At 53.5% G+C, this 12,893-nt stretch overlaps 1 protein-coding gene across 1 annotated transcript; it reads right to left on the bottom strand.

The window, feature by feature from the left end:
- Positions 1 to 5,685: 5,685 nt before the first annotated feature.
- On the bottom strand, positions 5,686 to 7,230 carry LOC147976195 (uncharacterized). Its single transcript, XM_087520770.1, has 5 exons — positions 6,868 to 7,230; positions 6,607 to 6,691; positions 6,243 to 6,473; positions 5,920 to 6,134; positions 5,686 to 5,769 (listed from the first exon to the last, which is right to left on the bottom strand). The coding sequence occupies exons 1-5, from the start codon at positions 7,228 to 7,230 to the stop codon at positions 5,686 to 5,688; spliced, it is 978 nt and encodes a 325-aa protein (XP_087376896.1).
- Between the last annotated feature and the right edge of the window lie 5,663 nt (positions 7,231 to 12,893).

Genomic DNA, 12,893 nt, shown 5'->3' with positions numbered 1-12,893 from the left:
AGTCCTCATGACTCACAGATACTTCCAAAACCAGCTTGCAGGTGCCGATGATATCGTGCAGATGATGCAACCAAGCTCTAGGAGGAGCTCGATGAAGATCTTGTCCTTTGTGTTGTTTCGTTCTAGTTGATCAGTAGTGGAGCCTAGTTGGGGTCGATCGGGGATCTTTGTAGCATTTGGGGTAGTCTTCTTTTATTTTTGGTTTCGTAGTCGGACCTTGTTTGTATCTGGTTGATGTAATGCTTTATTCATGTATTTGTGTGAAGTGGCGATTGTAAGCCAACTATGTTTCTCTTTCCCTTATGTATTACATGGGTTGTGTGAAGATCACCTCACTTGCGACATTGCTTTCAATGCGGTTATACCTCTAAGTCGTGCTTCGACACGTAGGAGATATAGCCGCATCGAGGGCGTTACAGGCGCGAAGCCTTCAAACCACACGACCCGGAAATACCACTGGCTCATGCGGATATCCAAGGGCGAGGGGGTAGCGCCGCCTCCGGCCCCTCCGTAGCCGGCCGCTCGACCAGCAGTCGGGGCTGTTCAAGACGAGTTCCCCGATGAGCAGGCCGTCTACGTCGTCTTTACAAGCCAACCAGAAGACCGGCATAGCATATGCCGATAGCATCAAGAAGTCAACGCAGTTGCCTCCAATAATCCCGAGTTCATGCACTGGTCAGAAAGGCCTATCAGCTGGAGCCGGACTGATCACCCAGAGGTGATGCCGTCTCCCAGCTCTTACGCATTGGTTTTGGACGCCACCCTCGCAATAGAAAGGCGAGCTTCCCATTTCTCCCGCATGTTGATAGATGGCGGGAGCAGCATCAACATACTGTACCATGACACCATGGAGAAGCTGAGCATCAAGACGAGGCAGCTCATGCCTAGTCGGACTGTGTTCCACGGCATCATACCCGGCCTGTCCTGTTCCCCAATCGGCAAGATCAAGATAGATGTCCTCTTCGGGGACAAGGATCATTTCCGCCGAGAGGCAGTGTGGTTTGAGGTAGTGGAACTGGAGAGCCCTTACCACGCGTTGCCTGGCCGACCTGCTCTGGCCAAGTTCATGGTTGTACCTCACTATGCCTACCTCAAGATGAAGATACCGAGTTCCAAGGGCATCATCACCATAGCCGGAGACTACAAGAAATCCTCCGAGTGTGCGACAGCTAGTAGTCGGCTGGCCGAGTCCCCCGTGATTGTCAAAGAGAAGAAGATACTGGATCGAGTCATGGCCATGGCCGGCAAGCAGCTGGCCCTGTCCCCCGACCCCAAGGAGTGTGATGCCCAAGGTTCTTTCCAGCCGGCCAAAGAAACAAAGAAGATACCTCTGGACCCGGAGCACCCAGAAAGGTTTGCCACCATCGGGGCAAACCTGGACAACAAATAGGAAGGCGAGCTCGTCGATTTCCTCCGTGAGAATCAGGACATCTTCGCATGATCCCCCAAGGGCATGCCGGGTGTTCCGAAGGAATTCGCCGAGCACAAGCTACACGTCCGAGAAGGTGCAAAACCAGTCAAACAGCCCCTCTGCCGACTATCGGAAGAGAAGAAAAGGATTGTAGGAGAAGAGATAGCCCGGCTTCTGACAGCCGGCTTCATTATGGAAGTTTTCTTTCCAGAGTGGCTCGCCAACCCGGTCCTCGTGCTGAAGAAAAATAACAAGGGGCGCATGTGTATAGACTACACTAGCCTCAACAAGGCCTGCCCCAAAGATCCCTTCCCCTTGCCAAGGATTGATCAAGTAATAGACTCCACAGCCAGATGCGAGCTGTTGAGCTTCTTGGATGCTTACTCAGGCTACCACCAGATAATGTTGGATCCAGTTGACCGCCTGAAGACTGCCTTCATCACACCATTCGGAGCTTTATGCTACCTGACTATGACATTCGGCTTGAGAAATGCCGGTGCCACTTTTCAGCGTTGCATGCAGAAATGCCTCCTCAAGCAGCTCGGCAGAAATACCCACGTCTATGTAGACGATATTGTGGTGAAGACGGAGAAGCGCGACACCTTGCTGGAAGACCTCAGAGAGACATTTGAAAACTTGCATCGGTTTCAGATCAAGCTCAACCCCGAGAAATGCGTGTTCGGAGTACCACCCGGCCAGCTTCTAGGCTTCCTGGTCTCCGAACGCGGCATCAAATGCAACCCGATGAAGATCAAGGCCATAGAGAGAATGAAGATTCTCACCAAGCTACGAGACGTCCAGAAGTTCACCGGATGCCTGACTTCCCTAAACCGCTTCATCAGCCGGCTCGGAGAGAAAGCTCTCCCCCTCTACTGACTCATGAAGAAGTCCACTCACTTCGAGTGGAATGACCAAGCAGACCAAGCTTTCCACGAGCTAAAGAAGATGCTGACCACGCCGCCTGTCTTGGCGGCACCGACTGAGAAAGAGCCCATGCTCCTTTACATTGACGAGGAAGCCCATGCTCCTTTACATTTCTCCTTTACATTGCCTGTCTTAGCCGGGATGCATCCGGACGGGTGGCAAAATGGGCCATTGAGCTAGCTCCCTATACGATCTTCTACCAACCTCGCACCGCCATCAAGTCGCAAGCACTGGCCGACTTGCTCGTCGACTGTGCTGAAACCCAATACCTGCCACCGGCCCCCGACTCCACTCATTGGCGGATGCACTTCGATGGGTCCAAGATGCACACCGGCTTGGGAGCCGGCATCATCCTCACCTCTCCCAAGGGCGACAAGCTCAAGTACACATTGCAAATTCATTTTGCCGCCTCCAACAATGTGGCCGAGTACGAGGCGCTCATACACGGACTCCGGCTAGCCAAAGGGCTCGGCATCCGCCGGATCCTGTGCTATGGCGACTCGGATTTGGTGGTCCAGCAGTCATCTGGCGACTGGGATGCCAAGGACGCGAACATGGCGAGCTACCGCTTCCTCGTTCAGCAAATCAGTGGATATTTTGAAGGATGCGAGTTCCTTCATGTACCACGGGCCGACAACGTGTGAGCAGATGCCCTGGCATGAATAGGCTCCACCCGGCAAGCTATACCAGCCGGCATTTCTCTCCACCGCCTCCTCAAGCCGTCTATAAAGCCGTCTCCAGAATCTGATTCCATCTTCATGCCGCCTGACCCCGACGCAGTCGGATCCGACTTGGGGAACCAAGCAGGCGGCTCGGGGACTTCGACAGGCGGCCCGGGGACTTCCATAGTCGCACCCGTCCCGGGAACTTCGGAACTCGGCCCGGGGGCTACTGCAGCCGGCCCGGGGACTGCATCGACACAACAGGCGGTGGCCGACTCCAACTCTTCACCACCCAGCCCACCCGCCCTAGTCACAGTAGAAGTTTTGATAGTAGAAGAAGTCACAGCTCCATCATGGGACCATCCCATCCTCAACTTCTTAGTAAATAGAGAGTAGCCAAATGACGAGATCTCGGCAAGACAAGTCCAACGCCGAGCCAGAGCATACACAATAGTAAACCGAGAGCTTTTTAGGCGCGCCGTCACTGGAGTCTTCCAGCGCTGCGTCGAGCCAGAGAAGGGCATAGCAATCCTCAAGGACATCCACCAAGGTGAAGGCGTCCACCACGCGGCCTCAAGATCACTCGTCGCCAAAGCTTTCCGCCATGGATTCTTCTGGCCGACTGCTTTGGATGACGCCAAGGAACAAGTCAAACACTGCAAAGGGTGCCAAGTTTTCAGTTCCAAGTAACACCTGCCGACTTCTGCACTCAAGACCATCCCCCTCACCTGGCCTTTTGCCGTCTGGGGGCTGGACACGGTGGGCCCATTCAAGACGGCACGCGGCGGCATGACACATCTGCTCGTCGCTGTGGACAAATTTACCAAGTGGATTGAAGCAAAGCCGATCAAGAAGCTGAATGGGCCGACTGCCGTGACGTTCATCGCAGATATCACAACCTGGTATGGCGTATCGCACAGCATCATCACCGACAATGGCACAAATTTTGCAAAGGGAGCACTGGCACGTTTCTGCGCAACATAAGGCATCCGGCTGGACCTAGCGTCCATTGCCCACCGGCAGTCAAACGGCCAGGTCGAGCGAGCAAACGGCCTCGTCCTCTCCGGCATCAAGCCCCGACTGGTCGTACCACTGGAGCGTTCGGCCGGCTGTTGGCTCGACGAGCTATCGGTCGTCCTATGGAGTTTGCACACTACCCCAAACAAGTCAACCGGCTTCACCCCTTTCTTCCTTGTATATGGTGCCGAGGCTTTCATCCCAACTGACATCGAGTTCGACTCACCTCGGGTCACCATGTACACAGAGGCGGAGGCCAGGGAAGCACGAGAAGACGGTGTCGACCTGCTGGAAGAAGGCCGGCTGTTAGCCCTCAGCCGGTCCGCATCTATCAGAGGGTCTGCGCCGCTACCACAGCCGGAAGGTCAAGCCAAGATCGTTCCAAGAGGGCGATCTTGTGCTTCGGCTGATCCAGCGAACAACCGGCCAGCACAAGCTCTCGGCCCCTTGGGAGGGCCCCTTCGTCATCGGCAGAGCTTTAGGCAACAACTCCTACTACCTAATCGATGCGCAGAAGCCGAAGGCACGCAAGAGAGATGATTCCGGCAAGGAGTCGGAACGACCATGGAACGCCAATCTCCTCCGAAGATTTTATAGTTAAAAAGCAGTATGTACCATGCTACCTTTTGTACTAAGTACGAGACAAAGGGTCCCCCGAGGAGCACTCGGGGACTACCCTCTTTTATCTATGAATGATGAGTATCATACCTGTGATTATGTTACTACATTTGCTTTTTCGTCCAGCACTGGGTTCGACCAGTCGGCCCGGGGACTCGCCGCCTCGAGTTATATCTAAAGTTCTGCCTGCAGTCAGACAAGTAGTGTGTCGGCACCCAAGCCCCCTCTTGTCAAAAGTTACAGCTCCAAGAATCGACTGTCCAACTGGCAAGAGCCAAGGGCGGGAAAGGAAGCCCACACAAAAAACGGCTAAGGACTAACGAACTTATATAACGCGAGCCGGCCTCCCGCCCCTCCAACCGGCTACCAGAGAAGCCGGCTGGCCGGCTTCCCATTCACCTTGCTACAATCTAAGAAAGCTCGAGTACTTGTCTTCCCAAAACGACCAAGTCCTTCTCCAGCCCCATACTGCAGAGCAGCTGTCCGGCTGGGAAGGCGGTGGCCAAGGGAAGGCGGCAAAGGAAAAAGCCAAAAGGATGAAAAGCAAACATGAACGGAAGCCAAACACATGCATAATTATATTTACACAAAAGACCTTCAAAAGGCCAGCATTCAGCATAGTTTGAATACACCCCCAGTGGGTGGAACTGCGCAAATTTAATAAAAGTTGTTCAAAAGAGTAACAAGCAGGAAAGCAAGGACGGCGGATCAGGCCAAGGGAACGACGCGCGAGTTGGGTAGGCTGGTGGAGATGGCAGTGCCGGCTGGAGGAGTGATCGGCTGGCGAATCTCGGCATGATCATCACCTCTTGCAGGCGGCGCGCTTGCACACGCCTCATTGCTGGAGGCACGATCAGGCTGAGGCGGGTTGGTTGCTTCACTGTCTGGCACAACGTCTTAACCATCCTCTCCCTCCTCTTCTTCGCCCCCATCACTGGAAGCAATCTCCTCCGCCGAGTCCTCACCTTCTACCGGGTTCAGCCCGAACCACTCCTCAAGCTGAGCGACGCCGGCATTATCCACCTCCGGGGCAAAGACGCTGGTGTCGGTGTACTAGGCGATCGCCGAGGCGCGCTGGACGATAGACGGCCGCACCGCCTCCAGCTCCTCGTCGGCCTCTTGCCGCGAGGTGCTCAACTGGTCCGAGTTTAGCCCAGGATACCAAGCTCGGACAAATTCCAGCGCCCGCCCAGTGCTGGACCGGGCCGCTGACGCCTTCCAAGCCTCGAAGCGGCCGACTGCGACCTCCAGCCAGTCGGCAGTCCGACTTGGGGTGCGGGGAACCACCTTGCCGGGCCAGAGGGCGGCCAGAACTTGTGTCCTGGCGCGCTGAAGATGGCGGAGCATGCGGTGGGCTGGCTGCATGCGGGCTTGAAGCGCCAGAAGCTGCTCCTCAAGTGACCGGCCGGCACCCGGTGCGATCTCGGCCCCTGCCTGCCGTTGCGCGTCGCTGTAGGCCTCGATTGCTTGGGTAGCGGCAACAGAGTAACCGGGAAAGTAATCTGCACAAAGAAGAAAGCTGTAGCACAAAATCAAAAGACGAACCAGATGGCAGGAGGTAGGCAAAGAAACGAAGAAGAAGGTGGCCTACTGTCGATTAAATCTTCCACCCAGCTGTAGCCTTGCCTCGGCCCAGTTCGCCGCCTCGGTTTCATATTCGGCTTTGAGGGAAGCCTCGCTGTCCTGTGCCGCCGTCAGGGCCTCCTTGTGGCTCTCCTCCTGGACGGCCAGTTTCTTGGCCAGGCGATCGCGCTCTTGAGCCTGGGCGGCGCACTCGGCCTCCTTGGCGCAAAGGGCGGACTGGGCTCCGCTTAGCTGGTCCCTCAAGTCTGCATTGGCCCCTGCAGATATGAAGAAAGAAGTCATCAGGAAAAGATCCGACCTGACTGCTCAGAAGTCGGCCCAAATCTCGGGGACTACACCCAGTGGGTGCGCTGACGCGCCCCCACTTGAGATAAAAGATGAAGCACTTACTCCAGCTCTCGATCAGATCAGTGGCTTTCTGATTCAACTCCTGGGCCTGTGAGTTGAAAGCAGCTGCGCGGAGGTTATGATACTCCTGCAGATAAGATAAGAGATGCGAGTAAGAACAAGACGGCAATCGAAGTCTACCAAGAAGTTCCAAGCCGCCTGCTCAGCAGCCGACTCGGAACTCGGGGACTACACCCAGTGGGTGCGCTGATGCGTCCCCACGGAAGAAAACAGGAGCAATCGACGAAGAGAAGGAGGACTCACCCGAATAACCGTTCGCGTCGAGAGAAACTCTTGAGTGTACTGCTTCAGCGCAGCAGCTTGGGTCTGAAGCCGGTTCCGGACGTCCTGCGCCGCCATGTTCAGCACGGCCGTCCCACCGCCCCTTGTCCACCCGGACGAGCTATCGCTAGCCGCTTCCAGGTCCTGGGCCGACGAGCTGGCGCCCACAGTTTTTTGCGGCTCCGGCGCCGAAGTCGCCTTCCCCGTGCGTCGACGCGATGGCGATGAGACCACAAGATCCGCCCCCACAGTCGGCTCGCCTCCAGCCAGCTGCACGAGTGGCGCATCGGGCCGGCCTCCTTGGCCCGTTCCAGTCGGCGGTGACGGTACCGCCTCCCTCTCCATCACCGGCTGGCCGCGGCCAGCCTCCTCCGACGGAGAGGAGGAAGAAGAAGAAGGAAGGGGCGGAGTGACGGCGAGCGTGCGAGCGTCTGCCACTCCCCTCCTCTCCCCCTACTTATAGCCTCGTGCGGTGAAGCCGAGGAGGCAGGGCGTGGGGGGTGTGGGATTAACTTCACCCACTCCCCCACATGGCGGCGGGTAGCTGCGGCGACGGAGAGGAGGGAAAGCCGAGTGGTGGCGGGTAGCTGTGGCGACGGAGAGGAGGAAGAAGAAGAAGGAAGGGGCGGAGCGAGGGCGAGCATGCGAGCGTCTGCCGCTCCCCTCCTCTCCCCCTACTTATAGCCTCATGCGGCGAAGCCGAGGAGGCAGAGCGTGGGGGACGTGGGGTTAACTGCGCCCACTCCCCCATGCCCCGCGATTAGTGTGCCTTCACGGCGTGCGGTAACCGCCGCTGGGAGGTGCGTGGTCCATCCGGGCCGCAGAAGATCCGTGCGTGGGTCAAGGCCCGGTAATGGCACACAGGCGACGAGTGGTCAGTTCGCAGCCTGACTCGCGCGCCGCCTGGTTCCCGCCTTCAAGCTTCGAAACCTCCAAAAGCCGGCGCACCTAATCAAAGCCGGCTCCTGGTTTCCGGATCCTCAAGATAGGAAGCTGATTGAGCTTCTCGTCTTTTTTCTGCCTCGGAGCCCAACCAGCTTCGGGGACTACTGTCGGAGTAAATGACCACGGGTAGCCTAGCCAGCTCCCCCTTGCTCTTTAGAAAAATTATAGGTCGATCGAGCCTTCAAGCATCCAAGACATGGGGGCCGCCTTCCCCCAGCTGGCTACCTCTCAGGCCGGCTGCACGAAGGCGGCCCAGCCCTAAAATCCTCGTGAAGAAAACCATGAGAGGGCCGGCTCCAAGAAGCCGGCCACGAGAAGGCCGACTCCAAGAAGCCGGCCCCCCAGCAGGCGGCCAAGATCGTGCCCTCAGGGTCTGCGCCAACATAACAGCGATCAGATGGGGCGTGGCTACAGTGAAGCCTGTCATCCCCGAATCCTGGGACGCGCATGACCACAGTACACCGTACGGGGCGTCCATCACCCGTCCGGCGCGGCACTGTTGCCATGCTGGCCATGACGTCACCCACGGCGAGCTGTCAGTACGACCCATGGGTGGCGGGCCCCCTCAGTCAGGGAGACGCCTAAAGGCAGCCAGGCCTCCCCCAGTCAGCCTAGGGTATGGCCGACTCCCAATAGCCGTCTAGTTCACTCCCTCGAAGGAGGCACCTCATTAAGGAGATAAGACGAGGTAAGGCTACAGCGATAAGCCGCCCGGCAGCAACACTGTAGCCATGCTTACCACGACCAAGCCCTCGTCACCAAAGGCGAGGAAACAGTAACCAGCCTCCGACAAGACCCCCGAGCGGTGGGACCGGCCTGTCAACCAGAAGGCCGGCAGCCGGCGGGGTCCACCAGTCGATGGGCCCCATCGGTCGGCAGAGAAGCTGGTGAGCGTATACACAAACGGCTAGGGCCCACGCCCAGCCGGATTACCATTGTACCCCTGGGGGTAGGCCTATATAAACCCCCAGGGCAGCGATGCACAGGGATCCTGTCGTGGGTTTGTCACGGCAGATGTCCTCATGAAAGGACTTAGTCGTGGAGCCATCGCTAAGGGTTAGCTTAAGTGGTTAAACCGGACAAGGGACACGGGGAATTTTATACTAGTTCGGCCCCTTTGAGGAAGGTAAAAGCCTACGTCTAGTTGTGATTGGTATTGCTAGGGTTTCGAAGGCCAGGGAGCGAATCCGCTTTGTCTGGCTCTCGAGTTGTTGTTGTCTGTCTCTAAACCGCGGCCGGGTCGTCCCTTTATATACATAGGTTGACGCACGCCGGACTACAGAGCCCCGAAGCCGGATAATAAACGTGTCCGGTTCGGTCTCTACTCTTCCTATCTTATCATACAAGTTATTTGACTAGGTCGGTTTACATTTACAGGCTATAACCCGCCTTTGGGCCTTGGGCCTTCCTTAAAGTGCCATTATCCTCACATCTTCATGGGCTTCTAATCTTCAAAGAGTCAATCCGGCTACATAAGGCCGGTTTACCTCCAGTAGTAATATCCCCAACATTAGGCCCAGATTGGTTTGAACTTGTTCATGTCAATCTTCCATACTTAGAAAAAATCTTCTCTCCTATCTTCACTTTTGATCTTGTAAACCGCCATGAAGTCATATTTCAAAATTATGATAAACCGCCCTGATGTCATCCATCCGTTGATGTCGGAGATTACCTTCATTTAATATATATTCAGTCATCGAGGCGACACCTTTATTAACTTATCCATTTTTTGGACTCCTCGATTCCCGTGCTTGCCGTTTTATCGCTTCACCTTATAAATAGGGACGAGGGGTCATTTTCACCTCCCCCCCGCGCCTCTTCGCGTCGTCTTCCTTGCGCCGCTCAGCCTCTGGAGCTCCGCCACCACCGTCGACCGTCGCCTCTGCTCCAACCCTGGCCGCTGCATCACCCTGAACGCACCAGAATACTGTGGTGCCTTTCCGCTTCCTCGCCAGCTCCGGTAAGTTCTCTGCTTTTTTCGCCATATATATGTTCTAGGGTTTCGACATTCTTCGCAGTTCTTCCGAAGTTCATCAGTGCTGTTCTTCCCTGTTCTTCCTTTAGTATGTAGATGAACACTTCATGCTTGACATATCTCTTGCCGTAGCCAACCTACCATGGTCATCACAAATCCTTATGCGCAAAGAACTGATCTAGTCGGTCATAAATTGGTTCAGTTCTTCACCCCTTCAAGATCCCATTATTTTTGATTTTCTGTCTTATCTTAGATCCGAAAGTTTTATATGTCACTGTGAGATCTGTTTCTATGTTCCTATGAGATCCGTTTCTCCTCGCACCAATACAGGCGGTTTGACCTTGTATAAACAGTCTATGCCATTAGCCCTCTAATAAACTGGAGGAGCATTTTACCTTCACAATTATGCTCCGGTTTAATAGTGTCTGAGCAATCCTGTGCTAGTATACCCTTTTTTCTTATTGCATTGGTCTCCGGGTTGTACCATTTCACATATCAGTATGTTTCTTACTCCCTTGTCTCTTGTATATAATCTTGCGTAATTTATAAACCGGCCTTTCATTTTCAGTTTGTTCACTTTGCAATGGCCGAATAATTCACTACCTGCAACTGGGCTCGTTCCCGGGTCACTGAGGCTCAGTTGAATGAGATGGTTAGCATCGGCTCTCTGCCTAACAAAACTGAGATCAAATGGCGAGTACGAGGAACAAAAAATCCTCCAACCCCAAGGCAGGGCGAGGTGGTAGTCTTTGTTGACCATATAGGCCGTGGTTTCAAACCGCCAGGGTCAAAGTTTTATCGTGATGTGCTTGCCAGCTTCCAACTGCATCCACAAGATATTGGTCCCAACTCAGTTTCCAACTTATGCAACTTCCAGGTCTTCTGTGAAGTATATTTACAAGAAGAACCAACTGCAGAACTGTTCCGGGATTTCTTTCACTTAAACCGGTGCACAAAGTTTGTAAATGGCCCGAACATAGAACTTGGTGGTGTCTCGATTCAGAAGCAGAAAGAAGTGGAATTTCCTCACGCCAAACATCATAGTCACCCAAAGGAATGGAACCAAACATGGTTTTATTGTAGAGACACTTCGCCTGAGGATGAAAATCCCCTCCCCGGCTTTCATGATCACAGACTATCCAATACTCACCCAATGCCACAACGCCTGAGCTCTTCAGAAAGGGCGAAATATGCTCCTCAACTCGCCAAGCTCCGGGCCTTTATGGCAAACAGTTTAACAGGCGTGGATTTTGTGCGCTGTTGGATATCCTGGAGTATCTTGCCGCTAAGCCGGTGTCCCGGTTTAATGTGCGAATATACCGGTGAGGTTGACGACCCCCAACGCCATCGCAACATCCAATTATCTGAAGAAGAAGTTAATGAAGGTGTAAAGAAGATTCTGAATGAATCGGAACTGGTCTATAGTCAAACCGGTCTGAGTCCCATCTATGCCAAGAACAAACCGCCTGTTGTAAGCATTACACTTCCTCTTCATCTCTAATATCTTTAACTTATACAGTATGTGACCCTTCTTCTTTAAATATATAGGGTGATGACCCCTTCTGGAAACAGAAATCCATAGAGAAAGCGGCAAAGCCAACTGGAGACAAAGCGGTCAAGCCATCCCGCCCAAAGACCAAAGCCGTAAAACGGACGTCAAAGCGGAAAATGGCTGACCGGATTAATATGGAACTTGATGATGATACTGATGATCCAGAAGTTGAGTTAGAACTTGACTCACTTGGCTCTCTTTTTATGCATCTTGCTAACAATGATCTTCCTCATGAGGATGCAGAAGCTAGTCAAGCTGATGACGTAGAGGTAATTACACTTTCCTCCGGTTCAGACTCTATGCTAACACAAAAAACTCGCCAAGCAATCTGGAAAGCAAGCTTTTCTCATCCTCTTGCTCACTTGGATCCAACATTTATTTTGAAGACTCAACAGCATGAAGCTCGCCGGACAACCCGGCACAGTGGCCAACTGGTCACTTCCACCGGTTTACCTGACACTCTGGTTCGGAAGCGCCGGTCTGAGGTCTCTTCTACTTCTGACCATTCTTAACCCAAGGCAGGTTATTTCAGACGGCCTCTTAATCCGTCCGATTCAAATTATCAGGTGACACCTCCTTCCTCTTCTGGTGAATCGACAGCAACTCAACTCCCCCCTTTGAAAACTGTTGTCAGGTGAGTTGTAAAAACCTTTCCTTTCAATGCGCCCTACATCCTTTAAATAGGATGTTAGTCCTTTTTTATTCTATTTGTAGGGCCAAAGCCAGACCCAGCAAGAAGGCTCGGGTCACCAATCCGCCAGAAGACCCTGTCGCCGAAGAAGAAGAACCAAGAGGTGAACCAGAATAGACTGGTGAACCAGAAGGCCCCCATCCTGAAACTACTTTTGATGATCTGCCCCTTGAAGGCCAACATACCGACGAACCAACAGATAATGAGCCTGCCGCACCCGATACTGAACCGGCAGAACCAAACCGGGCTAGTCCGATGAAAGACACTGAAATTCCATCATCATCCACCAAAAATCCTGAAGGCCAAGGTGATGACGTTATTATTACTGGAATAGGCCACAGCTCTCCTGGCCATCCCGTCATTTTAGCTCAGCATAGTGCCAAAGAAGAGCAAATTGCCAGGGATAAAGGTAAATGCAACAGCGACTTATCAAACTATGCTCATCTTAACGCTGATGAGCTTCATTCCGGCTTCTTGAACCATCTGCACTCAAACCGGGATTATGAAGCCGGTTTGGTGAACTTGATGAAAGAGCGATATGAGGTAAATTCTTCTCCCTTTGTATATTGATTTATAGCTGAAACAATATCCCAAGTAGCCCCCAAGGGCCGTTTTATGATTGTTAATCACAAACCGGGTCTTTGTAACACTTCAAGCATCCCATCATTGATCCTTGCAATGGCGTGTCGCTAATAATAGATAAGACTCATCTTGAAAAAATTAGATAACTTTCTGCAGCATAGCCCCCAAAGGCTAGTTTAACTTGGCAAGTTAATCTGGTTTTTAATCCACACAACCATTTTAGAACAGACGCACATTAGCCCCCAAGTGTCAAGGATAATGCT

Source organism: Triticum urartu, chromosome 4A, assembly GCF_056163025.1.
Source record: "Triticum urartu cultivar PI428250 chromosome 4A, HENAU_Tu73, whole genome shotgun sequence".
In the NCBI taxonomy this organism is placed as follows: domain Eukaryota; kingdom Viridiplantae; phylum Streptophyta; class Magnoliopsida; order Poales; family Poaceae; genus Triticum; species Triticum urartu.
This window is presented reverse-complemented; position numbering and strand designations above follow the sequence as displayed.